Consider the following 27,957-nt stretch of genomic DNA (forward strand, 5'->3'; position numbering starts at 1 on the left):
ATTGCCAGCATCTGAGATTCTATGTCTGCTTTTAATTCTTAATTCAGGAATGGTTACTCTCTCTCTCTCTCTCTCTCTCTCTCTCTGATCCTTTGATCCATCTGTATAAATCTATAAAAATGAACTCCATTCTTGTTACAGATGAGATTTAACTTCCTTAACTCTATTTCCTGACTATTTCTTTTGTTATGACCAACAGACTGGAGGGCACACATTAATATTAATAACACCAATTTCCTATGCCTTAGATGATTGGATTGGTGGTATCTGGTACCTGGATAGATGGTGTGCAGTTTGGGTGGAGTTTTGAATGAAATGGCTCTCCATAGGAATAAAGTCCATCTCTTCAACCTGCACATAAACTGTATGAATAGCTTTTACTTCTTACTGTTGAAACCATGTCCTGACAGGCGGAAATGTGTGTGACCTGTACAAATATAATTACGATGCAAAACTAGAGAAAAGAAAATTCAAATTCACCAAATGAGAACCGCTCAGACTCATTACACTAATTACTTATTATAGTGTACTGCAGCTGTGATGGGGAGAGCAACTCCCTTATGTGACGTAATATGACATGGTGAAAAAAAAAGCTTAAGGTCACTGCCCGAAATACAATATAATACATATATATATATATATATATATATATATATATATATATATATATATATATATATATATATATATATATATATATATATATATATATATATATATATATATATCTCATACATTAACCTTTCACAGTATCATTTTCATGCTACATAAACTATAAATACAGTAAGAAATTCAACCTGCAAGAGCTCTTTAAAAGGAAATGTCTTCAGGGGCTGCAGTACTTTCTAATGCAGGATAGATGCTACAGGAAACAGGTTTTTCATGGGCGGCCATTGTAGTTTAAGAGTTATTTAGATTAATTAATTAATTATTGGTTTGTGCTATGCTATAAATATGCATGAGACTTTGAAATGAAGCCGTCTGCTTTTGGGGTGCAGGTGATCTTGACAGCCTTCAAAAACCCTCACTGAATCTCCATTCCCATGCTGCGTCAGTGTCATCAACACTAATGTCGTTTAGCCACCCAGGACAGAGTTGCTAACACATGTCCTACCAGTTGGCCCTTACCATACAGACCCCCTGCTGCCTCCGCATTGCGAGGTTCACCTCAGGCAGTGCACGACGGGCTCCTCTGTTATAAGCATATCATCAAGTTTGCATGAGCCTGTCTTTGTGGAAAGTAGGTCATGGCTGCCATCTGAGAATTAGAAGGAGAGAGAGCTGTGCTTCGTTCAGATCCTTCTGTATGCAGGGATGCTGTGAGAAGTCCCGGCCATGTGACTGACCCAGCTTCTCCCACGCCCCCACCACCTCAACTCCTGCATCTGCAGGCAGCCCTCGCGCCTTTAAGATGCATACTAATGAAGCACCTTCCCCCCCTTTAACAATCAAAAGATGCATTGAGGATCGAGGGGTGAAAAATACTGAAGGCTCTGCTGTTTTAGCCAGGATTAGAAAAACCCTTTAAAGCCTTGCAGTGGCATTCCAGGGGCTTTCTGTTGACATTTTGTTGAGCTTCTGCTTTTATACAGCAGATTATGAGTCAATGTCGCTACTGGTTGCAATAATTTATCATGTCAAATTTTGGAGATTGAAGGGAAAATACAAAAATCATGTATCTACCTATTTAAACTGCAATTTGTTCTATGGCTGCATGACAAACATAAAATAAATCTGACTGAATCTGACTGAAATGTTTGCCTTGTGCATAGTAAATCAGTTTACATCTATTTACATGGATTGCCTTTTGCTGTTTTTTTTTCCTTTAAATAATTCATCACTAGTAAGAAACAGTTATCAAGTACTGTACTGCTATCAGATACGTATTGGAGAACTCAAGGCAGACCGTTTTATGTCTAATCGGGAAGCATGAGCCTTACTGAAGGTTTAATACAGTCAATCATGTTTTAACATGGTATCTGTTGGCTTAATGAAGCCACTCTGAAGCAGCATTATAGCTAATTCCTTCCTCTGTATGATATTGATGGATGATGCACAGTGTCAGGCGTCTGTGTGATGGTGGCGGCTCGGGATCGCTCTTCCTCTCTTGATCTCTCTCTCTCCCTGTGTGTTCCACTCCGTCGGCCCATCTCTCACTCGCACAATTTTAATTTCCTCAGTGATAACCTCTCTCCAGGTGAGGATGTATATGTCTGGCTCTCACAGGGTCCATCACTGCCGCTGATTCCCACTAGACATCGCCAACACAAAACCCCACCTTCCTCCTTTATCTCCCAGCCCTAATAAAGCTGCTGATTATTATTCATGTGGGATGTTTTGTGTTTCAAAAAACATCAATCATCATGTATTATCAAGTAAGATGAGTCACCCCACTGTCCTCCATGTCAGCGATGACTGGCAGAGCTGTGTGAATAATGCAGCACTCTCAGTTCTCACCGAGGTTCAGCCATGTTCTCCTACATGGCATGCATTTTGATGAATGCTATTCAACGTATTCTCTCTTCTCTTTTGTGTAAAAGGAAGTGTTTATTTTTAAATGGAAGTACAAAGTTCTGCCTCAGAGATGAATTGTTCATCTCTGTGCATTTTTTCATTCATCTGTAGTTCCTGTGTTGTCTGTTATTGCGTGCATCAAAATCTTTGCTTCAACATGTCTCACTGTGGCCTCACATGGCTTCTGCTGTCTGATTAGTTCAGGGTCACTGGGGGGATACTGCTGATCCCAGCCTCGCAGTTGACTATTATTCTCATTTTTGTCATTCATTTTGTAATTTTTTGACCAGAAGGCAGCAGCATTTGGGCAGTTCCTAACTAGAAAAACACTTTCTTTAAAGAAAATGACAATTATGTTTTTGGTATTTTTCTTCTGCCAAAGCAAAGCACTACATCACCCAGATAACATCTGCCCTCTCTCGCCCCCATCTGTCCATCGGTTTTCTATCTGTACAAACGAGTGAGATCTGTTTGAGGCAATACTGTATGTGTGCTGATGTTTGGGCAGTAAACATTCATGATGAATTCATGGCTATACAATCCTGGCTGTTTAGATTTAACACCATCAGGGTTGAGGACAGAATAAAGCAACGTGGCACAAATGTACCTTCATATTTCCCAGAAAGCAGAAAGATATATATATTGGCCCTGAGCACCGTTGCAGCCTGTATTTATTGATTACCTCAGATGGTCTGATATCTGTATTTGCTCTGTTCTGAGGACTATTGGTGCGTATTGCACTACATCAAAACATTATAGACCTGGCAGGCCATTCAGCTATACTCACCGATCATTCTCAGTGAGCCGAAGACTCTTGGTGGCCGTGCAGGAGTAGAAGGCACTGGCAGGGTTTTTTAAGACCCCGACAGGGCTTTGTGTGGAGGCAGATGAGAACACATTAAAAGTAAATGGTCCACTGGGACTCAGCTCTCTTTCCTACTGGCTCCCTGTTGGTGCAACGACCTTGCTGCTCCAGTCAGAATATCAGAGTCACTTTCCATCTTCAAAAAACTCATCATTTTAAGAAGTACCTGACATCATCCTCTTCCTGCTGAATCACATCCTCGTCATTCATATCTCCCTCCTCCAAACCTTTTTTTTTTTTTTTTTTTTTAAACCACTGTACCCTTTCATAGTGATTTAATTCCCCCCCCCCCCCCCCCCCCCCCCCCCCCCCATCCATTCATGTGTACTCCACTCATGAAGGAGTACACATGAAGGAGAGCCATGAAATCTCTGAAACATGGTAGCAATAGATAAAGGAGACCTATTATGCTCATTTCCTGCTCTATATTTTTATTCTGGGGCTTCACTAGAGTAGCTTTGAATAATTCACAATTCAAAAATCTCTTTGTTTATCTTATACTGGCCCTTTCTGTAGCCCCTCAGTTCAGACTTTGTTTCTAACAGGCCCACCTCCTGACTGTGTTCTGATTGGCCAACTTTCTGAAAGCTGTAGCAGAGTTGTTTTAAGTTGCAGCCGATGCAAACCCCCAAATTCCTGCTTTCTTGCTTCATATTCAAAGCTTTTAAATGACTAAATAATAGGAGACTTTTATTGTGAAGAATTTACAGGAAATTAAACATTCCTCACTGAATTAGCAGAGCTTTGTTAGCAGTGCTACAACATATTGAAATATATATGTTTAGCAGATGAGTCAGAAATAATGCACATATGAATAAATCAAGTAGGAACAGCCACAGCGATGATGTTGTTTGATGAAGATCTGCAGACAACCAGCACACCTCCAACAGGTAAACAACTTATTTTACTTTGTCCTGCTGTGTAATGGAAAAACACTCACAGCGTGCCAGCTCGACTCGAGTCATCTCTCAGCGTGAATACCCTAAAAACAATAGAAAAACACTGGAGCAGTGAACTTGTGGGATGTGTGTTGAGCACATGACCATATAAAGAAATCTGTCATGAGCTGACATCAGCTTGGGCTAAAAGTGGTTGGAAACCGAGTGTTCAGAACAGTCTGGAGCCGGGGCTTTTTACTCACAGAAATTACTACAACATACATTCACCTCATTTTTCACACTTTGGCCAACCCCATGTTTCTTTAAACATGAACATCCAACATTGTTACATTATATATGACAAAAAATAAGGCATAACTGGTCCCCTTTAAGTGAAAAAAAACTATCTATCTATCTATTGAACTGTATTGCTAAAGAATGATATTGGCTAATTGGTTAGCCTATTTGTTTCGTTCCAGGTTATTCAATAGTAAAATTAGCTTACATTTTTACTTTTTAAGGGCAAGAAAAAATACATTTGTGCCATGCATTGATCTCTTAGTTGCTTGAAGTACTCAATATCTTTGCTGGATGAAGAGGGATGTTTTGTTTTGAGATCTATTTCTTGAGCTGACTTGGCAATAATGCTGTATGTGACATTTTCCCCCTGAAGATGAGGTATCTCAAGTCTATGCATATCCTGTCTGTTTCTTTTCCTTCGGTCTATGTCCAGCCCTCTAGTCGCTATTTAAGCTGTGTACCTGGAAAATGTGTGTGCTGGGAAAGCATGTTGTGTTACTATGACAACCGCCAACCTGAAGAATAATCATCTCAAGATATACATCTATACAGCTCTGCACATCAGCTCTTCTCTCATTTACATCTGGCAACAACAGTACTTGATCCGATGTATCCTTGCATATATGCACCAATTTGGTAGGAACTGATCCAATTCTTCAGCAGCTTTTTTGTCATTTCTGTATGCTGGTTGTGTGGTTGTACATTCTTGTTCTGGGGAGATCTTAATCTCAACAAGACAATCTGATCAGAAAAATTTAAATGCATGTGCTATTGCTACTAGTTTGAGCTGTGGTGCATTTAACAGTGTTTTTTTTCATATTTTCAAAGTTTACTTCCATTTTGATGGTGTTGAAACATCATATACAAATATAGCCAATGTTGTGCTTTGTTTTTTAATTCGTAAGGGGGTTTATTCAGGGAGCTGTAGCTCTGAAATCTGCACTTTGTAATATGCTATTTTTAATGTCTGTGTTAGTAATCTGGGAATCACAGTAGTTATCCCACTGCATACTAAAAATATGAGGTGAAAAGGGAGTGAGCGTAGTGCTGATGAAGCCGAACGGACACATTGTTGTATCTGCTGCTCATGACTCAAATATTCTTCAGGGATGAAAGAGGCTGTGAGAGAAGAGGCTTCAACATAAGGATGTCTAAATTGTTAGACTAAATTAGCCTGCTTTTCACACGATATGTTACTAGGGGACTTGGGACATTTGCATTTTCAGCTTAAATTGTTCATACATTTTTAAGTAAAAATTCCAGCACAAATTACCTTCCAGACAGAGGTTGCTAATGTGGTGCCAACTGAACCATCATAATATGTTTTAAGCATTCATTTGCTTTCCTTTTCTGTCTTTTGGGGAGAATTGATACTGAAATTGTAGAGAGATGGTTTTACTGCAAAAATTCTGCATTGCTAAATAAGTAACAGACACATTTTGACCTTATTCGGCCATAATCGGGACACGGGAGATTTCAGCATATTTCATCATCCCGTATTTCACGCACTTAATGAAACACAGAGGATAGTGTATCATTTATTAATCAAACAACGTCCCCACATTATATGAGTCAATGTCAACAGTCAACAGGGCTAAACAACAACAGCGGTGAGTGCGTCATCAGGAGAGACACCTTTGGGAGTCGAACTAATATGACTCTTTGGGAAAAATTAGCCTCCAATGTGGCTAATTGGGTTTGATGGAGAAACTGTTGAGGTGATTAAAGTGAGTGTAATGGTGTCTACATTTGACACTGTGATCTGTAGAGGAAGCCGTCACCTGTCAAGTATTACTAATGTGTTTATTGTTACTGGAAAGATCAACTTGTTCCTCTTTGGCTATTTTAGAGAGATTGGCTTTTGGAGTGGATATTTAAGGGCCTTCATTTATTTTCTAATCTAGTCTGATGTATGTGTATATAGTTATGACTCATGATATGTTGTAAAAACATGAAGAAGAAGGTGATGTGCAGCTGCAATGGTTTTTGTCTTGAGGTAAACTAATGAGACAAAAAGGATATGTGTCTTCAGGTTACTCTGTCTGGCTGGACAGATTATGAATGGTCTCATGGACCCTCATTTTGATAAAAATCCAGAGTGTGTATGAGATAGAGAAGGTGTGTGCGTGTAAGAGAGAGAGAGAGAGAGAGAGAGAGAGAGAGAGAGAGAGAGAGAGAGAGAGAGAGAGAGAGAGAGAGAGAGAGAGAGAGAGAGAGAGAGAGGCAGTTACCTAAATGGAAGCTGGATGAAAAAAAGCAAACAAATCAAATATTCAACAACATTGAGCTTTATCTCTCTCCAGTTCTGTCTTTCCTACTGGAGGTAATTGGTTGACACTGTAGACTTGTGTGAGAACTGGAGTATGTGAGGACTAGATGTTATTACATTTCACATCTCAGTCAGTAAACAAGGAGACAAATTTGTTAGAAATTTAACAAGAACATTCGAAGACCCTTTCTACTTGCGTGTCAGTAAATCTGAGAAAGCTGATATTTATTGATTCGCCCAGAGAGAGAGAGAGAGAGAGAGAGAGAGAGAGAGAGAGAGAGAGAGAGAGAGAGAGAGAGAGAGAGACAGAGAGAGAGAGAGAGAGCATTGTGAAGGTGTAGCTTTTCATCTCTTCTGTATTGTGTAATAAAAGGTTTCCTCTTTCAAACATTGACGATGTCGACTGCATCAATTTTTATAGCACCAACCTATATTTTTTGGCGTGATTCACCTAGATGAAACATATGGCTGAAGATGTTCTATATTTTTCTTATTGTCAACAAATCTCATGTGTAGAGCCAAACCAACAATGAATTGATCCTACTGTCAAGTATTGTGAGTGCATCTTAAGCCTGATATATCTTATTCCTCTGTGCTGTAGTTGTCCAAAAACTATCAAAAACCTGTCAGTGAGCCACACAGCTACACTGTTTTCTTTATCAGGAAGATTTCGGTCATGTTTTCAGTCTCAGGAGAGAGGTTCCTTGTACAGCAGAAGCTACAGAGTATGTGCAATAATGCTCCACAAGCTTGTTACTACATATCAGTATGTGCTACATTGTCAATTTCTCAAAGAACTTAAGTACAAAGTCAGGAAATTGTGAAATGTAGCAACACAAGGTAGCAGGAATTGCAGGAGCTAATTTTCATTGAACTTAACAAAAATAGCAAATATTCTCTTTGAGAATGAGTACAATAACCAAAAAGGTGAGAATTTAATCCATCAAAAATATATATTACATGTTCACTGTGTAGTTACTAACCATTTTGGTAAGTTACATTATACAGCAGGCAGTAAAAGGTTAACAAAGCAGCTCGTCAGATGATCGATACATCATCTTGCAGAGGGTCCTGCTGCATATAAAATAAATCCATCTCTTTAAAAAGTGAACCTTAGCATGGCAAATAAAGTCTGCATATACCTCTGATCTTAACCATCTCTCCTTAGGGCGAAATTTGAAATAGATTAAACCTTTGAACAAAAAACGCTTTGATCCTTTGTTTTGAAGAGAAGACGGCGCTGATGATGTCTCGCTGTCTCTCCTCTTCTACCACCACAATGTTTTACCCCCGAAAACATTACATCTTCACTCACTGTCACCCGTGTTAACCCGTGTTTGTTTGCTCATAAGAACAACACAAAAAAAATAACCTGGTTTATTTTGACACCTGGCTAAATATCACTGCGCCTGAATCTAATTCCAACTGTGAGCCTCGTTCCTTTGCTGCAGGTGTAAACTCCTCCTGTCAGAGTCCCTGCTCGATGTGGAAATGCTAATTTATCGGGAGCTCTAATTAGCACGAGACTCAGGTGAAGTGTCACACACATGATTCAGCTTAACCTTTTGCTTTGATTTCCCTCAGGCCTGATTTCTGGTGTTCACAGGAAAACAACTCTGTTTGCCCTTTTGGTGCTGCAGCTGTGTTGAGTATTATTTTGACTCCATGTTCTCCATTTTCATGAGCTTACACTTCCACACGTTTGTATTGAGATCTTTTCTAAATGATTGTGTGGTTGTTTCTCAGCATCACTGCTCTCTGACTAACTGAACTATATCTTTCTTAAAAACCCTGATTTCTTTAAAATCGGCTCCTTTCTCCTTTCTGAATCACATCCTTTTTCACTCTGTCCTGTTATGCTGTGGTCACACCAAACGCAAAGAGAATGTTCGCCTATTGTTACTCGTGCAAGTTTGACTGCGGGATCATTTGTGTTTATTCGCCCGAAAAAGCCGTAAGCTAGTGAGCAGCAGCAGGCAAGGACTATGTCTGTGTGTGTGTGTGTGTGTGTGTGTGTGTGTGTGTGTGTGTGTGTGTGTGTGTGTGTGTGTGTGTGTGTGTGTGTGTGTGTGTGTGTGTGTGTGTGTGTGTGTGTGTGTGCATTTGTGTTTAGTTCAGACTCTGACAGAAACTCACCAGGAACTCTGGTTCTTTCTGTTATTTCCCTCCAGACTCTCTCCCTCTCCCTCCCTCTTCTGTCGGTACGTCCATGAAATACACACTTCCCCTCCAGTCAGCAGTCAAAATGGACGAAGAGAGACTAATTACATTATAACACCCGACAGTGGAGGGTTAGCACCTCTATGCTTGCTGCTGTAGACGGGTTGAGAGGTGAGAGTGAAGATCGATCCACTTTTTAATCCAAAAAGTTTAAAAAATAAACTCTGAGCTGTCCTCACTGCTGGTAAACGGCTCCGGATCAGAGCCGCATCGGATGTTATTCCTCCAGACGCTCCGGCTCTGCTCCCGGCTCTCTCCTCCACAGCTCCCCGGCTCTCAGCAGCTGTCTGTCAGTGAACAGCAGCTCCATCCTTCTGGTCCTCCACCCATGACACACTGCAAAGCCCTGCAATATGTTCAAATTTTTCACTCAAGTTGGATATTTTCATATGCGAATGATGTGAATTTTATGTAATTCACATCACCTGTGCGTTGACTTTGTATGTGAACGTACTATGACACTCACCTTAACAGGAAAAACTGTGAATATGACTTCTTTAAACTTCTTTAAACTAGGTCACCTATCAAGTAGAAATGTGCAATTATTTTTGAATTTTGTAGATTCCCCATATCGCTCTTATGGAAGAATCCTACAGCCATTCAGTAGAGTACCAAAAACAGAAAGTTAGTGAGCAGCAGTATAATATCTCTTTATCTTATTTTATTTATAAAATATTTTTTCTTCAAGCCTGGATATATTGCACCAATTTTTAAAAGATCATAAAACAAACCAGCACTCTGGAGTCAGTTACATTTTGTGTATCAATTTAATTTAATTTCTGTCAGTCTCCCTGAAGATCCCGGTCATCCCAGCGGTCATGCTGTCTCAGCCTCCCCTGGCTGCAGGCTCGTCTGTCCTGGGTGAGGCAGTTACATCTCTCATGATCCTCCCCTCCATACTGTTTTGTCTGATTCCACAGCACTGTATTCAGCCTCATAAGTTCTAATAGTGGCACCACATCCCTGCTCTGACATTATATTGTAAAGCTAGTCGTTTGTTTGTGTTTTCACAAAGAAACTTGGCAGCTGAAGTTTGTGTGGAGGGCTGCTCGAGGTGTTGTTGATTCCACAGCACAATATTCAGTCTTGTATCATGAAACTAGCTTTCTTCCAAATATACTGAAATTTTGAATTATTTATTAGTATGATATTTTGTGTCTGCTTTTCCCTGTTGGTAAGGTAACATGGGATGGGAGTGTTTTGGGAGACCCACGCTTTACCGTCTTTGAACGCACCACTAGACTACTGAAAATGTAGTTTGTAATCTGAGGCAGATCTCCATTGTTGGACTGTTGAATGATGCGATTTGCGTCACACAGCAGATGTTTGCCGGTAAATGAGCAGGAAGCTCTGTGTGCAAGCAACATGGAGGGAAATTAAAACATTATTCATTTGCTTATACTAGCCACATTGTAAAGATGAAGATTGACCTATTGATCACTTTCAGAAGAAGTAAAAAGAAGAAGAGAAGGAATTAAACCCTTTTGGATGCTCTATTTTCATCCATCATCTGAAAAAAATTGTTATGCACAGAGGCCTTGTACTAGTCAGAGTCTTGATGCATTTTTATTTCTACTTCCTGGCAATTGTTCGCATATTACTGTAAATGCAGCTCACTTCTGAGAAGAAAATAAAGTGTCAAAAGCAGGCAAACACCCAACTCCCCCACAAACCAAGTGGACTTATGTTTTTGTAGAATATTAAACAGGAATATAAATAAGATTTTGGGATGATTCATATATATAATTTTACCAGCCCTGTATTCCAAAAAATTACATTCATATTCAACAATTCATCATCACAGCTTATCAATGGCGAGTGCCAATGCAGGAAGTAGAGTACAGCAAAGAAGAAAGTAAGGATGTGGAGGTAATCTCAATAGCTGGGTGTGGCTCTGCCGTTTGGGGGAGCTCTCAGTACCGAGAGCTAACCCACATGAACATAATGTCTCAGTTAACGTCAACAATATGTGAAAACACATTGAGGAGGAAGGTTAGAGTGGTGGAGGGACCCTGTCAGGTTAAATTGTCTGTGGTGTACTCCTGCATGAATCTGATAGGATGTTACCAGTCATTCAGCTGTGGATGAGTCAATGACAGTGAAACATATTGAAAACAAGCCAATAAGCTGAAACAAGCACTACTTCAGTGCTCTCCCCGAACTAATGCTATGCTCCAAAAGGAAAGCAAAAGTTGTCATTAAAAACGGAATCTGGGTTTTTGCCGAATTGTCTGATATCAATGTTCTTGTGTGGCTTATGCAATCTGGCAACTTGAAGATCACAGTTTGTATTGCTCATAGTATTTCACATACAATTCAATTTCCAAAGCTGAAATGGCATTTTATCAGATTAGCTTGGTCACAAATTATGCACAACACAATCAGTCTATCATAGTCATGATGGCATGTAAAAGGTAGACTATACCAGTCGGCAAGTGTAAAAAGATGAGATCCTGAGCTGCGAGGAACTCACACACAACAGGCTGTAGCAGACTGTGAATTTGAGCAAGCTGTAATATCTGGCAGTCTGTCTGCATTATATAGTGATTCAGTTAATTTAAAAAAGGGGGGGCAAAGCAGTTTTATTTAAACTAGCAGTAAAATCCTAACTATTGTATTCTGGATGTGTTCTCACAATTAAACCATTGACCTTGTTGGGACTTCCAGGGTAAAGGTGACATCACACCTCTTAAACATGCCTTTAATTTGAGCTGAGTTTGGAGCTGGATCATTACATTTCAGTCTTGTTGCTACAAGAATGTAAGTATTAATGTTGTCTGAGTTAGTTTAACACAGTACCATCCTGTAGGGCATGCATAAGGTAGTCCAATTATTTTTTGTGCTCAGTTTTCTCCTACAAAGCGAGGGAAAAAAATAATTATGATATTTTAATGAATCAATTATAGTCCTTGGGGATGCATGGAGGGATGACTTGGTGAGGAGCTGCAAAGCGAACATAAACATTCAAAGGAAAAAGAAGGTCGTTATAAATTCACTACGATCTTCTTATTTTAGTACTTAGTAATAAAGTTGCCAAGTTAGAGTCATGTTTATATTTTATATTTTTAGATGTGTAGCTAGTTATGCTGAGAAGGTTTAAAAGGCAACAATAAAACAGGATCACAAACACTGTAAACATCCAGTTCTAAAGAAGTCAAAGGTCAGAGCAATGGGTGACAAAACAAAGCAGATGATGGAATACTGATAGGTACGGAAATAAGAAATGAACAGAGAAATGAAAGAATCTTTAAATGTCAGTTTTCACAGTGAAATGGAAGATAGAGACTAATTTCTTCCTGACAGAGTGCAGCGGAGTGTATCTCAACCCAGTCCCAGTAATTACTGTTTCTTTTTTTCTTCTGATGGGACTGACTGGACTTGATAAGGAAGGTGAAAATTCTTCATGTCCCCAAATGTCCTGAGTGTATATCAAAATGGGACTTCAGAATTCAAAAAACAATGCAGAAAATTGGTAGAATCCCGAAGTATACTTTAAAGGACCAGTGGGATATCCTGGCAGAAATGGAACATAAAGTTAATACGTATGTTTAAATTAGTGTATAATCACCCAAAAATAAGAACCACTGTGCTTTGTTATCTTAAAATGGGCACTTAATATCTACATAGGTGGGTCCTCTTCCACTGAGTCCGCCATGTTGTATCACCATGTTTTATGGTAGCCCAGAATGGACAAACCAAACACTCGCACTAGAGAGGGTATTTTGCCTCTATTGTGTTGTAGCCTCTGTAGGTTCTCCTTCATGTTTAGAAGAGCAGAGTGAGTGGGAGGGGTATTCAGTTGGTTGTATTCTGCAACCCCCACCACTAGATGCCACTTAATCCTGCACACTGCACCTTTAAGTTTAATTACTTGGTAAAACTTTTAGCAATGCATAATGACAGCTGGCTTGAATGCTAAACTGTTTGTTGAACTTTTGCTTTTTGGAAGAGGTTGTTAGACGTTACATTGTTGCTGGGTTACAATTTAATTGTGATGATGGTTCTTTGTATGACAGGATCATAAATGAAACCTGGTTACATAAGCTGACCTGACAATAACCTGGTGCTATTAAAGAGAGGAAGATAGAAAATGGGCAACTTTGAATCATATTTGAGCATTAGCGAATGCTCAAATAGCTTCCTCTCTGAGTGCATGACATGGTGAATACAGATAAACTCCAGAAGTGTTAAAGACACACACATCTAACCCAGATAATTTCTCTGTTTCATAATTGTGATTGTAGTAGTGCCTATGTCACATAGTCTCATACAGTAAAAGAGATTCTTATCAGATGCTATTAAAGCTAATTATACTATTTATACCCGCAGGATTAGGTACATCCTTGAGACTCTCTTTCAGGACTGTGAATTGATCTCAGTGTTAGATGGAGAATCTGGACATGAGCAGAATACGTATATCATGAAACCACTACAGCGCTTAAAATACTAAAACTTTTAGTAGAGCCACTTCACTCGTGTTTATTTACCTGCAGTTGAGATGGTGCTGTATTCATGAATAAATCCCCTCTGACGTTAAGCAAAGTCAGGACATTTAGAGTACATTTAACTGATAATTGAGAGGTAAGGTAATTACAGAGCAGGGTTATTGATTGGGGGTGGGGACTAAAGAATCTGTCAAGCCTGGCCTGGTTTGAAAAGATCAGATGAAGATCTAAAGTTGCTTAAAGGTTATCTCAGCGCGTTGGCAGGTGTCTGGAGCATACAGTACAGGCACTTCACTCCCCGGCCCTCAATCAAAACCTTCACTCATATTTCAATTCAATTCTAAATTTTAAACTTCTCCCCTTCCACAATGACACCCAGCCTTTTGAGAGTGACTTTAAAAAGAGGATGAACTCTGAGCTTGGCTAGTCAAATCAATCTAGTCACGGTAGCGGTTCATTACTGGGAGGGCTGAGGAGCTCTCCGATCAGCCTTCTAATATCACTGTGATCCTCTTCTCTTTTCTTACCTAATTGAATTCTCCAGGAGAGATGCCCTCAGCTGCAGATTTATCATATTCTGAAATTGGACGAGACTAGCTCCATGAAGGACGTGCACAGAACATTTAATCCACTCCTCATGCTTTAAGCCTGGTGCCGTGGTCTCTGCCAGGACATGAGTTATCCCACTGTAGACCATTGGCCGTCAGAGAGGTGTCTTTATTGAGAGTTACCCAAGATGAACAGGAACAGCAGCTGCAGGAGGTGCAAGCGTCCCATTTCAAATATGCTGCCTGTCATGTACAATAGGACCACCATTCACAACAGATGGCATCATAATCTGTAATCAAAGCCCTTTAAATGCAGCTCAGTGCACAATATGTCTCTCTTCCACATTCTCATCTCCACATCTTTCTTTCTCGCCACCTAACTTTCACTCTGCTTGTCTACTTGCCATCAGAATAATCTGCCCTCAAATCTGAAATTGAGTGTACCATGTAGCAATTTTTTATAATCAAGAAAACATGAGCATTTATATTGCTTTTTATATGTTGATTGTATTGTCTTCACTTGTTGTCTTGTTGTTGTTTTGCTTTAATCGTGTGATGTGTTAAACTAGAGGACCGCAATGGAAATAAGCCTTCAGGCTTTATTGTGTTTTCATGCCCTGTGATTCTTGGTGTACATAATGACTGCAGTGCAGTGTTATATGTGGTTTTTAAATAATCAAATAAATCAATTCATTCATTCATTCTAGCAGTGTTTATCACTGAGCCTTTTCCTTTTTCTCTCTACTTTGTAGTAATGAATGGTTTTGACATCAAAGATAAGATAACAGGGAGGATTGTTTTTCAAAGCCACCTCATCACCAAGGTGGATGAATGTAGGATGTGGTCTTTTTAACATAAAGATTGAGTGTGGATTAGTAGGTGAGTCATGAAGAGGAGAATGTTGTAGAAGACAGTTGCAGGCGATGGAAATCTACAGCCGACATTTTAAAACGTTGAGCATCATGCTGCAACAGCACACCTACAACTTCTCATGTTGACAAAACTGTCTCTATAATTTAACTTTATGGCAATAAAATCCTGCCCTGTCCTGTACCTTCCTGGCCTTTCCTGTCCTGCTCTGTCAAGTGCTGTCCAATTTTGTGCTTTCTTTCCTGCCCTGTTGTAACCTTTAGTATCATATTGTACCCTATCCTGTCCTATCCTATAACCAATGCCCAATCCTCTCCTATCATGTCCTACCCTATTTTATCCCTAAATCTTATAACCATTATCCCATCCCATCCATTCCTATACTATGTCCTATACTAAATACTATCCTATATTAGATTGTGTATCCTATCCTATCCCATCCTATCCCATCCTATCCTATCCTATCCTATCCTATCCTATCCTATCCTATCCTATTCTATCCTATCCTATCCTATCCTATCCTATCCTACATCATACTTCTTGTCCTGCATCCTGTCTCCTATACTATCCTATTTCCTATGTCCTGTCCTAAATCTCATCCTATCCTATAACCTGTTGTGTCATATCATATACTCTCCTGTAGGGGGAGCAAGAGAACATAAGGGGGAGGTGCAGCGTAAGAAAAAACAAACCAGAGCAAGTCACTGTAAACATCTGGTTAGCAAACTTGAACTCGGGCTAAATGGATTTAAGTAGCTTCAGTGAGAGAGAAGACATAGTCTGGGTGAGCAGAAAATTATTATTTAAGTAATTGAGACATTTAGCACCGTAAATGCTAAGACAACCAAAGCCTCATATCACCTGGTGTTATGCAAGACAGGTAAACCCAACAACATTGAGCCATTACTCTTCACTGCTGCTAAACAGTGCTCAGTACTCTGAAGTCTAGCTCAAGCTCAATATATTTAAAACATAGAGATAAAGATGTTTAAAATGTTTTAAAAAGATGTTTAAAAGATAAAGATGTTTGAAACGGCTTAAAAAGGTGTTCAAAATAAAGATAAAAATGTTTAAATTGTTTTAATAAGATTTTTAAAAAATGAAGATATTTATAAAATAAATACATCTAAAAACTATATTTAAAATGGACAACTATAAAGATGTTTAAAAATACAGACGTTAAAATATATATAATGATAATACTAGCAATATTAATTAGTGTGTGGGGGGTGATTGGGGGGCACAGCTGTTTAAAATGATGTTCTCTGAAGGGAGGCCCACCTTCCCACACTTTGAAAACCCCTGCTGTTAACTATCCTTCTATCCTATAATCTATCCCACATTGGATATCCTATCCCATCCTACCTTTTCTTATCTTATCCTATCCTACAGTATGTCCTATATCCTACACCATCCTGTCATATCCCCAGTTCTATTCAGTCCTTCTCTGTCCCAATTTTCGTCATTGCACAATACCTTCCATAGTATAGTATGAAATTGAACCATATATACTTTACCTTTATAGTCTTGCTTTGAGATTGTATTGAAACCAGATCAGATGTATATCACTCCGATAATTATGCATGTCTCCAGATGGGATGTATTTTAAGAGCACCAAATATCTCTGTGCTAAAGGTCTCCCACATTTGCATGCAGTATGGTGTTTCTGGCAGAAACCCAGTGCTATACGATCACTTATTTGATTAAACATTATCATGCTCAGCAGGACAGTGGAGCTCTAAAAAGAGTTGAGAGTCAGCTTTCTGCTGACAGTAGCAGAAAGCTGCATGTGTCTAACCTCCATCGTCTTGTTTCTAATGGGCAGTAGACTTGAACCTGATAACTCCTACCTGTGATTAGGATTGCTTTGTATGTTTAAAATGTTTTCCTGTTTCACCTTAAGTTTTGCATTTTCTTCATTCTTTTTCACTCGTTTTGTTCATTTATTAATACGCTCATTCTTTCCAGTTTCTCTTTTCTGACAAACAGATGTAAACCTAAGAAGCTGTGCTGTGGAATAGTTTCATTTATGATTATCCTTGTTCACAATGGTAGCAGACAGTCCCTATTCACATTACATTATTTTATTTTCACTCAAGTGTTCCAAAAAATTATTGTTTCTTTTTTTCCCCAGTTCCACCAAAACGAGATATCCCACTGTTTGACAAATAGCAAAAATGAATTGTTTAACAGCAGGAATTGTAAATTAATTGATATGCTTTTATGATAATATTTCATCAACAGTTCAGTGGCTCAAATTAATGTATCAGGAGACGCTTGTGAGAGTTTTCATCTGATTCTTCAGTCTTCCTCAAATAAACAGTTTTTTTTATAGCAACTTTTAACAAATTATTTTGGATGTGACATCCCACAAATTAATTGTTTTGATTCACTCTCACCATTCTCATTAACTACTAATCTTGCAGAGGCTGTAGTCAGCATGAATGTTCTGATAAACCTATTGTATGCTACCGGCCCAGTACCAGATGGTGAAGACAGTGTAGCATTTATCAGCTGCAGAGCCAGATGTTTCTCTCAGGAGTTGGTGGAGACCAAAACAGAGCTAAAAGTAGACGGTGCATTATCCGGGCAGCAAGAAACACAATTCCAAATCAATGCTAATGTTGCTCTGTGTGTGTTACTTGTAGATCCAGATCGCTATATTGGTTTACCAATATTATCGGCCGATATTCGCATATATGTCGTCCGGTATGCACCAATATTCTTTTTAAGTTATATAGGCAGCATTTAATGTATATGTATCCTTTTTCTTAATTTAAGTTGAATGCGTACATACGTTTTTGATTATTATTAATTATTTTTAATTATTAAATTCCCAGTGAGGTTTAGTGTTTCAGTCATTTTATATAATGAATATAGTTAAACTGTAAAATATCATGCCTCCATTACATATGTTTGTCACAAGTGTTTGATAACCACATTGCAAATATTTGCTTTTTATGTATATTCTTTATATATATGAGATTATTGGCCAATATATCGATATTGGAATTTTTTGAACTCCCTAATATCGGCATCAGCCTCCCCCCCCCCAAAAAAAACCAAAAAAACAAAAACAGTTTTGGTCGGGCCCTAGTTACTTGTTCTGCTGCCCTAAAGTTGCAAAAGGAAAAAAGAATATTGCTGCTTTAACTTCCTGACTGTCATGAAGACAAAGCTTTCACAGCCTCCTCTAAATGACACACAGCACATACATTTTAAAATGAATTAATGTGACACTTTAAGGGTGTTGCAGCAGTTTGAAAATGGCCTGCATTTAAGATTTAAATGGTGTAATGATAAGTGTGGGTTGACAGTGTTGATGAACGCTGCTTATTATCCAGCACAGATGGAGGTGTGCGGTGTTGAAAGTGGCATCCGTTGATCAGCAGATCCATTGCCTTCTGAGCTACAGCTGAGTAACTCCAGCACGGAGTCAGCTGAATCTGGAGAGGATCATAGCCTAATGACACTTGGCAAAATGGCACGCTCATTATAGTCATTTTCATTTTGGGCAGAAATGTTTGAGCTTAGTCATGTGCGAAGCGTTGATACCTTTCAGAGCACGGACCAGTGCTCCCACGACGTTTAGCCCTGCCAAATCTCTGCTGTGGATTGGCTGAGCCTAGGAGCGAGCAGTGACACTCAGAAGCTTAGCTTCTACCCAAGGCTGGATCGGTAAACCAGTGACACAGAACAGTCTGGGGGCAGCCGTGGGACGGCATCCTGGCTGGGAATATTAGCAGTGTTAAAACACTCTGAGCTGATGGTGCTGGCACGGCTTCAGAACAGCATAGCTCTCACTCACACAAGAAGTGAACTGAATGGTAAACTGGCAGAGAGTCATTTTCACTCTGCACATACTGTTTAGTTTTAGAGAGTGGATAAAAGAATTAAATGACACTTAGTAGAAAGGTGGTAGTAATGCTGAGAATATGCAAAACTCTCTTAACAGAATGAATAGTCAAACATAGCTTGACTTTGTGTGTGTGTGTGTGTGTGTGTGTGTGTGTGTGTGTCATAGCTTAACTTGACCCATGATTGCCTCATAATGATAACAGCATTAAGCACAGGTTGTTTTGGAGAATAAAGACTAAAAGTGCTGGCAGATATTAATAAAAGCCACCGTGCTCTCTTAATATACATTCAAGATACAGTAACTACCCACACAGTCCTCATAGTGCTCTGTTAAAAGGACTGCATGGTGGTGGAGCCTGAGTAATGGCCATGATAACAGAGTCCAGCGCTTAGTAGAAGCAACTGTTTTTGCTGATCTGTCCATAACTCGGGCCATCCCTTCCCTTGAGCATCACTCCCTGGAAAAACCTCTGATAACTAAAAGCAATCAATTGAAATTTCATTCCCGCTATTTTTTTCATTTTGCTTTCGTATCGAGCTGAAGTCCCTTTGCGAGACGACTCTCTTCTCCTTTCTCCATTTATCTGCTCCCCGTGTCCCAGTTGCTGGCAAGAATAGAAAAAAAAAAAAAATTGGGCTTCATTCTTTAGTATTGAATCCATCGTTTCTATGCGGGGGGAATCATTTTTAATAAAGCTGTAATTTGGTCAATTTTGCCTGTCACTTTTATATCGATATCATATTCTCCAGCTCGCAGTCTCTGCTGTTAATGTAATTGAGACAAATTGTCACAATTTGCCAGTTTTTCATATTTTTTCCCAGTAAAAAGTGAGCGCTGGAGAAGAGCACTGAGCCCATCTGTTTCTATGATGTCTCTCGCTGCCAATATGAACACTGAGTCATTCTTTTATTTAAACCTTTATTTATCAAAGGTAGACTCACTGAGCATGCATGCTCCTTTAATGTCTTGCGACCAATGGGGAAAATGTGAGAGGAAAGCAAAGTGAGAAATTCCTTTTCCCACTAATATGTTTCCATGTACAGCACCCCGTGTTAAAAGTGCACTTGAGCAAGGCACTCCACGAGCTTGCTGGCGTTCATCACGGCGTCCATCTGCCTGAATGCGAAGGGCGGGGCTCCAAAATATCTCTCTCTGGAGGAAGAAAGGTTGAAGACGAGGGAGCGAACCACCCCAGTCTGCTTTTGCATATTAATACTGTTGTTGGACGCCATTTTGTAAATCAGATTCTGATCAACAGATTGAAGGTGGATATGATTTCATAGGCTCATGCATTAGGAAGGAAGCTGGTACATCTGTTTGCCTGCGCGTGTGATTGCATTTGCATAGAAGTAACAGGCGTGGGTTTGTCTTAGCGAGCGAAGCCTGGGAGAGAGAGAGATTTTGATACTTGATTCCCATTTACAAGCGCTGAATATCAAATGTCCCCTATGATTGGTTTGGAGGATGATTTGTCCCAACCTACCAGATGCAGTAAATGTTGAAGGAAATAGCCTCCTTTCCCATTTTTTCATCATTCTCTACTTCCTCTGTGTCCTTTTCCAACACATTCTGGGCTTCCTCTTAACAATGCTGGAAACACTTATGAGTCAAGCATTGAAAAAAAAAAAAGCACACAAAGAAAAACAGGTTATCTGATTGATGTTAGGCGTGTGCTTTAATCTAGAGGAGTGCTACTTCACCATTGCATCCCCACTCTGAAGTGTTTGGGCTGTAGAGGAGTGCTGCTCTGTTTCTATAAAAACAGAGAGGGAAGCAGAATGTAGATCAATATCCCGGGAACACACCAGAGACATTCTATTTTATTAAACATTTTCCCATTAAGGTGGCGGCACGAGTGTTGTAGATCATCCCAACAAAGTCGTAAATCACACACAGACAGCAGTATAGGAAACAATCGGCAGAATCACAGAAGATTACCAAGAAACAGAAGATATTCAGTGTTTTTATGCTACAGGGGCTCCCATGTATCTTTTTCTTACCACACATTTCAGCCAAGGAAACGGTTCAGGGGGAGCATCAAAATCATATTCGTCACATCTACAGCACATCTTCATGTTACAGGTGTGATTTTGTACTGTTGACTTTTACAATCTGTTTCTAATCTTTTTCATAAACAATGAGTGACCGGTTTTCATGTATCATATAGCGACCCATTAAAACCTTGTTCTTGTTGTTGGTGGTGAGTAAGCAGGTTGTTTGGAGTAAAGTAAGGTCCAAGTGATCTATGGAAGCAATATTTGTAGTTTAATAATGACTGTTTGTAATGTGAAAGCAGTCGTTCTCAGTGATAAAACCACAGAGCATTTTAGTATCTTCGAGTTCATTGTTTTACATGAAGGGCTCCGACTTTACTATTTTTAGTTCATGTGGACGTGGTACATCAACAGGAAGTGTCTTTTTGTGTGAAAAAGCCCACCAAAAAAGCTACCTATCGAACAAAGTTAGCAATTAGCCTCCAGATTGTGTACAGCGCAACATGCTAAAGTTATCTTCAGCTATCTTGTAGTTCACTTCAAAAAAGCATCACTTACAAGCACTTTAAAAAAATGTAATGACTAAATAATTACCTTTGTGAGATGAACATCAAGTAAATTAACTTTATGTATCGTCACTTAACGTTAGCATAGCAGTGCAGCTAACTCCAGCAGTAACAAACGGCACTGGCTGACCGACACACACCGCAGCACTAAACAACACTAAACCAACTCTCATGGGAAGAAAATAACTTGGTGCTCAATATGTCCCACCTCAACAACCCTGCGCCTGCTCAGCGTGTTGGACAGTGATGTACAAGGCGCTACAAACAGAGCTAACAATGCAGTAGATAGGCTACTCTCCACTGCTGGAGATATAATGTTAACGTCAATAACAACGGAGCACTCTGCTTACACCCCCCTCTTTCCATCCACCACGCAGGCGACTGTGAGATTACATAATTTACTAATTAATTAAAGCAGTCAACTTTTGGTTCTGGACAATTTATTTTACATACTAGTTATGTTTCATATACACCATGCAAGGCCATTGATAAACAGTGGAGATAATACAAAACCAGTTGTGGTTATTGAAAACCTTTTTCCCATACAAAAATTGATCTAGAATTGATAGAAGAGAATCAGAACGATAAGCAGAATCGATAATGGCATTGATATCAATAAAATCTTATCAATTCCTTTTCCCTAATGAAGCAGGATGTTTCCCTCTGGAGCTGGTGGAGACCAAACCAGAGCTAAAAGGATATGAATATGTGACTTAAAACAAATGTGTTCCTAAATAGACTCAAATTCAGACTTGTTTTTTGCTTGCTCAAAAGTTTTGTAACCAATAGACCTGAACAGAGTGCTTCTTGCTGGTTCTTTATCTTATCTTATAGTTACTAAGTTTGTGACATTCAAATTGGCATCCTCTCCTTTCATATTTGATTTCTGTACTGTTTGTATCTGTGCTCTCATATTAAGTAATGAAAAAGTGGAGTTTTTGTCACATACTCACAGAAGCTCAGAACAAGATAGCAGGTAGGGGTTCAGTGCGTAGCCCAGGGCCACTTCGACACAACAGATGGCTGTTGCTGGGATCGAATCTGTTACTGTTTGGTTCCAGGGTGTTCTCCTCAAGCACTGAACCACCCTGCCACCCAGTTCAGATTGTACTTTGTTGGAGGCCATTTTCGAAAGCAGATGGAAGGTGGCTGTAATTTCATAGGCTCGTATGCTAGAGAGCAAGCTGGCAAATCTGTGTGTACAATTTGTTCGGATCATATCCTCCATATCCTGTGTACTTCCCAGTTATTAATCAAGTCATGTTATGGCGAATCTATTACGAAAGCACTTTAAGAGAACTGTCACAAAATACTGTACAGAGAACAAACAATTTAAAGACAGATAAAAGAGAAGAGACATAAATAAGACTTTAATTCTAATCAGGTTGTCAAGAAAAAAGACTAACATCCCATTTTTGCCTCCACTCAGATCCTCTCACTTCTGTGTAGTATTTATTTTGACAAAGTAGTGATTTAGAATTATTGTACTGTCTCACTCATTTTAAGTCTGGATGAAAGCGTGTGTTTGAATGCCTGGAATGAAAAATGTTACCGTCTCTATTACTTTTCAAATTAGGTTGATTTTATTTTTGCACCATTTCACTTGTGCATCCTCCAAGGATCGAGGTAGAACAGGACAGATTGAATGCTCCTTTATTATCATAGCATCTTTGTTATTCATATCCATCTTTTCACAGCAGTCTAATCCACATGCATATTCAATGTGGCGCGGACAATCAGAGGTTCAGAGCAGACGACGTGCTCGGGTCCGCGGGGAGGTGTTGCCTGCTTCCTCCGTGCTGTTTGTTGACAGCAGCTTCATGCAAATTGCGATAGTGCAAAATGATATCACGTACTCACAGAGTGGTGCTGCAAATGAAAACATTTTGTGCTAAATTATACTTTTTCATATCACAATATTGCATCAATATTTGACCAGGGTATACAATGTAATTGAAATGATGTCTCATTGATGCAGGCTGGTCAAATAGCTTTCAGGATTTAATTATCGTAGATGCCAAATTCCTCTCCAAATGAGGGAAGAAACAATGTAAAACTTTCAAAATAATTCAGTGCATCGGGTGTGAATCAAACTATACTTTTAACATTTTACATGGACAAGGTCTGATTCTGCACATTAGCTCTTTTAGATTGTAAACTGCTCAGCTGATTCATTTCATTATTATAAATATTTCATTATTTGTTGTGGCTCAACACACACACACACAACTTCAGAATTTCCAATCTTTGCCTGAATATTTTATCAACTTGCATAGTTTTACTCAAATTGTAACATTTCAATCACCAGTCTTTTATTGTTTCCTTTGAATTCTGTGTCTGTATACCTTAAAAAAAATGTTATTACTATTTTTTTTTTGCCAAATGCTGAATTCTTTTATTGGGAATTCTCTCTTAAAATAGATCCATTGTTCAGCCCATGATCTAACTTGTCAGCTTTTATAGTTTCTCTGTTTGTCTTGTTTTTATGCTTCTTTACTGTTTTTTTATCCTCGTTGTGGGACGGCAAAAACCCTGCTGGAAAGCACTTTCTAAACTGAGCATGGCCCAGCGCTGCTAATGCTTTACAATGTGCTGCTGTATTTGTTTTCTAGTTAAAAATAAAAATAGAATGGAAAAAAAAGTTGTGGAAACTGAGGCATCTGAAGCTCCACACTGAGATCTTTATCATTGTAAAAGAACTATATGATTGAACAATACAATGGTATCTGTATTGTTTCTTAACAATTTCTCAGTTTATTGATTTGTTTTTCCTGGCAAAAAGTGTGAAACCATCTTATTAAATAACCGTAAAACTCTCCAATTCTAAAATTCATCTCTCTCAGATGCTTCTGGAATTCTAAATCCAGTGAGCTGCTTTCTGTTTCCTCAGGAAGTTTATCTTCCTTATACCAGATTGATTCATCCTGATCAGGTCAATCTGAGGGGCTGATGTATCAGAGAGGCGTGAAGGAGATCAAGAGAGAGACATTCAAAGATACCCAGCCGGACACCAACTGGGGACATTACATTTCATGGTCGTATCTTAACCCAAAGCCACAAGCGTGACTTGCATTATCAGTATTCAATAAAAGAGTTTTATCGTTTTTTGAGATTTGCCTAAGAAAACTACAACAAAACTTTAGCTTTTACATGACTTCTGTGACTGTAGTCTATGACATTTTGTGTGGTAGTTTCCACTGTTTACAACATGTTGGATCATAAACTATTATGAACAGTATAATGGTAACAAATAATATGAACAAAATATGGTGCAACATCCTTAGAGGCTGGCCAAATAGGAACAGATTCTGCTGATAACTGGCACTTCGAATAGCCAGTGACATTACAAAAATGACCATATGCAGCTTTACTGGTTTCTATAAAGCCACAACATGGACATTATGTAAATTCATATAGTTTGTTGTGCTTTACTTTTAATATAAATGGATTTTCCACCATAGCATTTGTTGTGACCTTTTTATATGCACAAAGTTTAGTTTCAAGAAAGGATCAAAGCACTATAAAGTGGTTATGCTTCAGTTACTCCAAAGCAGCGGTTATTTGGTGTCTCTAAATGGCCTTTTTTGCAAGACGCCTGGAAATTCCCTTCTATAAACATGTATAAAATATTCATTTTCTGTGGTATTGTTATTGAATTTGAACTTGGACTAGGTAAAGCTCCATGCTGCGTTTTCCAGCTAATAAATCACAGCTATAGGTCATCTGCAGGCATCTGTTTGCAAAAACATATTCAGGTGGAAATAAAACCCTTCTACTTCACTGTGTTCAAACCTCTATTACTCAATGCCAGAAGCACTAACTGGGATTCTGCCTATCGGGGAAAAAGTTGAGTGTTACCTTCCAAAAGACACCAAAACCATGCATGTACCCCTGCTTCAAGAACACCTTTCATTTTACTGTATGCCTTAGATAGGTGTTTTAGGCGAATTTACAGGAATTTAAAGGAATGTTGAGTTAGGTTTACAGTCTTGCACACTCGGTCATTGTTTTATGCCCACTTGAGGGCTGAAAATGTCAATCACCTAACACCATCTTCACAAAAAAATTCAGTAACCCTGTTTCTTGGATATAACCTCACTCCATTTGCCATTTTTTTGGAAGTGCCATGCAGAACATTAAAGCTCAGCGCGCTGACTTCCCAAACACTCTGAGTCTGTCCTCTCTGTCTGTCGCTGGGGCAACACAGCAGTGCTGTGAATAAGCAGTCCATCCTGTTTGCTATCAGGTCGCATTAATGACTCAGCTCCCAGCCTTCAGTATGAGCTGCCTTCAGTTCAACATCAGCTATGTTACTCTGTTGGCATGAAGCAGTTACAGCCACCACACATTTTCAGGAACACATTTGTTAACAATCAGATGTATTTTTGTATAAATGATTGTATGATTGTGTTTGTGATTGAGTGGTATTATGTAACGCTGATACACTCCCTGATTTTGTTGTATTCACCAGTAGTGTCTGCAGTTTGTTTATGCATCTTGGGCGGATTGGATACTATCCAATCTTGGAAAAGCGTAGTGAAGCGAAGTGTAAATGCATCCATGAAGCATTTGAGATGTACTGAAATCTGATTTCTCAGATGCATTCTCACAAGATGTTAAAAGGATGTAAATGGATGAAAATGCGTGTTAGTTGGCTAGCTGTTATTGCTGATTGGTAATTGTTGCATTATCTCAACCCTCTGAACTGGAGTAGGCCTGGTACTTATTTCCATGTAGCCTGTGAATACCAAGACAGATGGCAATCAGATCTGTGATCTTGTCAACAGAGGCTCACATACTGTATGTGGCTGAGTGTAAATGAAAGTATCTGAAATCTCCTCTGAAATACTTGAAATCACAAGCGTGAATGGGCGCCAATGTTGTTTCCTGGCAGTGGTAGAAAACAGGTGCATTTTGACAAAATGACTATACAAGTAATTGTAGATCAAAGCAGCAGCCAAACATGTGAAATCAGACCAGCAGGGGAGGGGAACAACTGAATCTGGGTAGGGTTAGGTTTAAGACTAAAACAAACAAAGCTAGTGTAAAAATGCTCCCAGTCAGTGGTCCACCTGGACAAATCGTGTTTATTTTGCACTGATTTCCAATCTCCCAAACCATTTGGCATATCCAAGCTCAATTTTACCGTGACTCAGCTCACATTACGGTCACAGTCGCTGGTATTTTGAATGTAATCAGAACTCTTAAAATCATTTACTGGAAAAAAACCATCCCGAAACAGCCACACTCAGTGTTCTCTTACCGCTAACTGCTTCCACCTGCCAGCCTTCATAAAAAAAAATTGACAACCCAGTAGCCACCAATAAAGAAAAGCACAGCGGAGTTTCAACACTGCTGGTTACATTTGGCAAACCTGTTTTCTCCTCTCCACCAAAGCAGATGATGCACCCTGGAGCACAGCGCTCAGATAAACAGAAAGTCTCAGATGCTCCCTCATCATTGTACATTAGATGCACAAAAGCCAACAGATATGGTAGATGAGCTCACAGTTTGCCAATACCAGTTGCAGGAATATAAACCTCTGATCACAGAGCCAGTACTGAAACATGAAAGTAGTTTAAATCTTACACAACAAGACTGTGTTCTTGAATGAATTCCTGCATGCATATAAATAGATTTGTTTTTCCATGTGTCTATGTGTACATAGGTTATCTGTAGAACGCCTTCCAGATGAACAGCCAGCTGTCATCCTGTCCCGTAGAACACCTCTATATGTGTCTAGCTGATTGTTTGGTTCGTAGCACTGATTCAAAATGCGACATTTCGAGTGAAGTTCTCTTTAGCGTTTAATCATATTTCACTCCTCCCAAAACAAAGCAATAAAGTCTTTGCCATGTCCTCTGCTACGTCTCCTCATTTCCTCGGCTTAATTGAAACCGGTGTGCCCTGTGTGTGCGCCTATTTCATTTCCAAACCATAACAAACAAATCATTGACAAATGCTCTTTTTCCTAAAGCTAATTTAAAGCGCCAGCTTTCTGAATGTTATCCCACCACAAAGAGGAGTTTTTCCCTACGAGTTAAGCAGTCTGCAGTATTTATTTGGTCTGTCCCCCCGCACACTTCCCCTCACATAGATTAAGCTCCAGAAGCTGCCTCTTGGCAATTAAATCTATCAGAGGGCAGCAGAGAGTGCTCTGTCAGAACTGTTCCAATAATTGCAATTTAAATGAATATGGATTCAAAAAACTTTGACAACACACAGGCAGTTTCAGTTTTGAAACTTGGGACTGAAAAAAAAAAAAATAAATCTCGGCATGTCTCCTGGTTTGTTTTTCTTCTTGGATGAACAGGAGCCTCTCATTTACTATTCTCTTTCTTTCTTGTTTACAGACACATAGAGAACTGGACAGGATTGCAGACTCTGAGAGACGTGGATATGGAGCTCTACACTGGACTACAGAGACTGTGAGTATTGACACTGTTATCTGGCAGGGAGTGAGGGGATACAAGTGACAGACACTTTACTGTATTTCAGTCCAACTGTGTCTCCAGATCTAGAAAATGACAGTGTAACCTGCACCGCTGTTAATCCCTGTTCTCCATTAGGCCATTGGTTTTTCTCGTAGAGATGAGGGCAGTAATTCAGCTTACAACACAAGTGGCTGC

General features: G+C 39.3%; 1 protein-coding gene across 5 annotated transcripts in view; it reads left to right on the plus strand.

Annotated features, from left to right (window-relative positions):
* The window catches only part of ntrk3b (neurotrophic tyrosine kinase, receptor, type 3b), a 180,625-nt gene that overhangs the window by 11,511 nt on the left and 141,157 nt on the right, over positions 1–27,957 (plus strand). For all 5 annotated transcript variants that reach the window (XM_062441058.1, XM_062441110.1, XM_062441082.1 and 2 more), the window contains exon 2: positions 27,682–27,756. In XM_062441058.1, the coding sequence (XP_062297042.1) occupies positions 27,682–27,756 (75 nt within the window). The remainder of the gene's footprint in view (positions 1–27,681; positions 27,757–27,957) is intronic.

Source organism: Scomber scombrus, chromosome 1 (assembly GCF_963691925.1).
Source record: "Scomber scombrus chromosome 1, fScoSco1.1, whole genome shotgun sequence".
In the NCBI taxonomy this organism is placed as follows: Eukaryota; Metazoa; Chordata; class Actinopteri; order Scombriformes; family Scombridae; genus Scomber; species Scomber scombrus.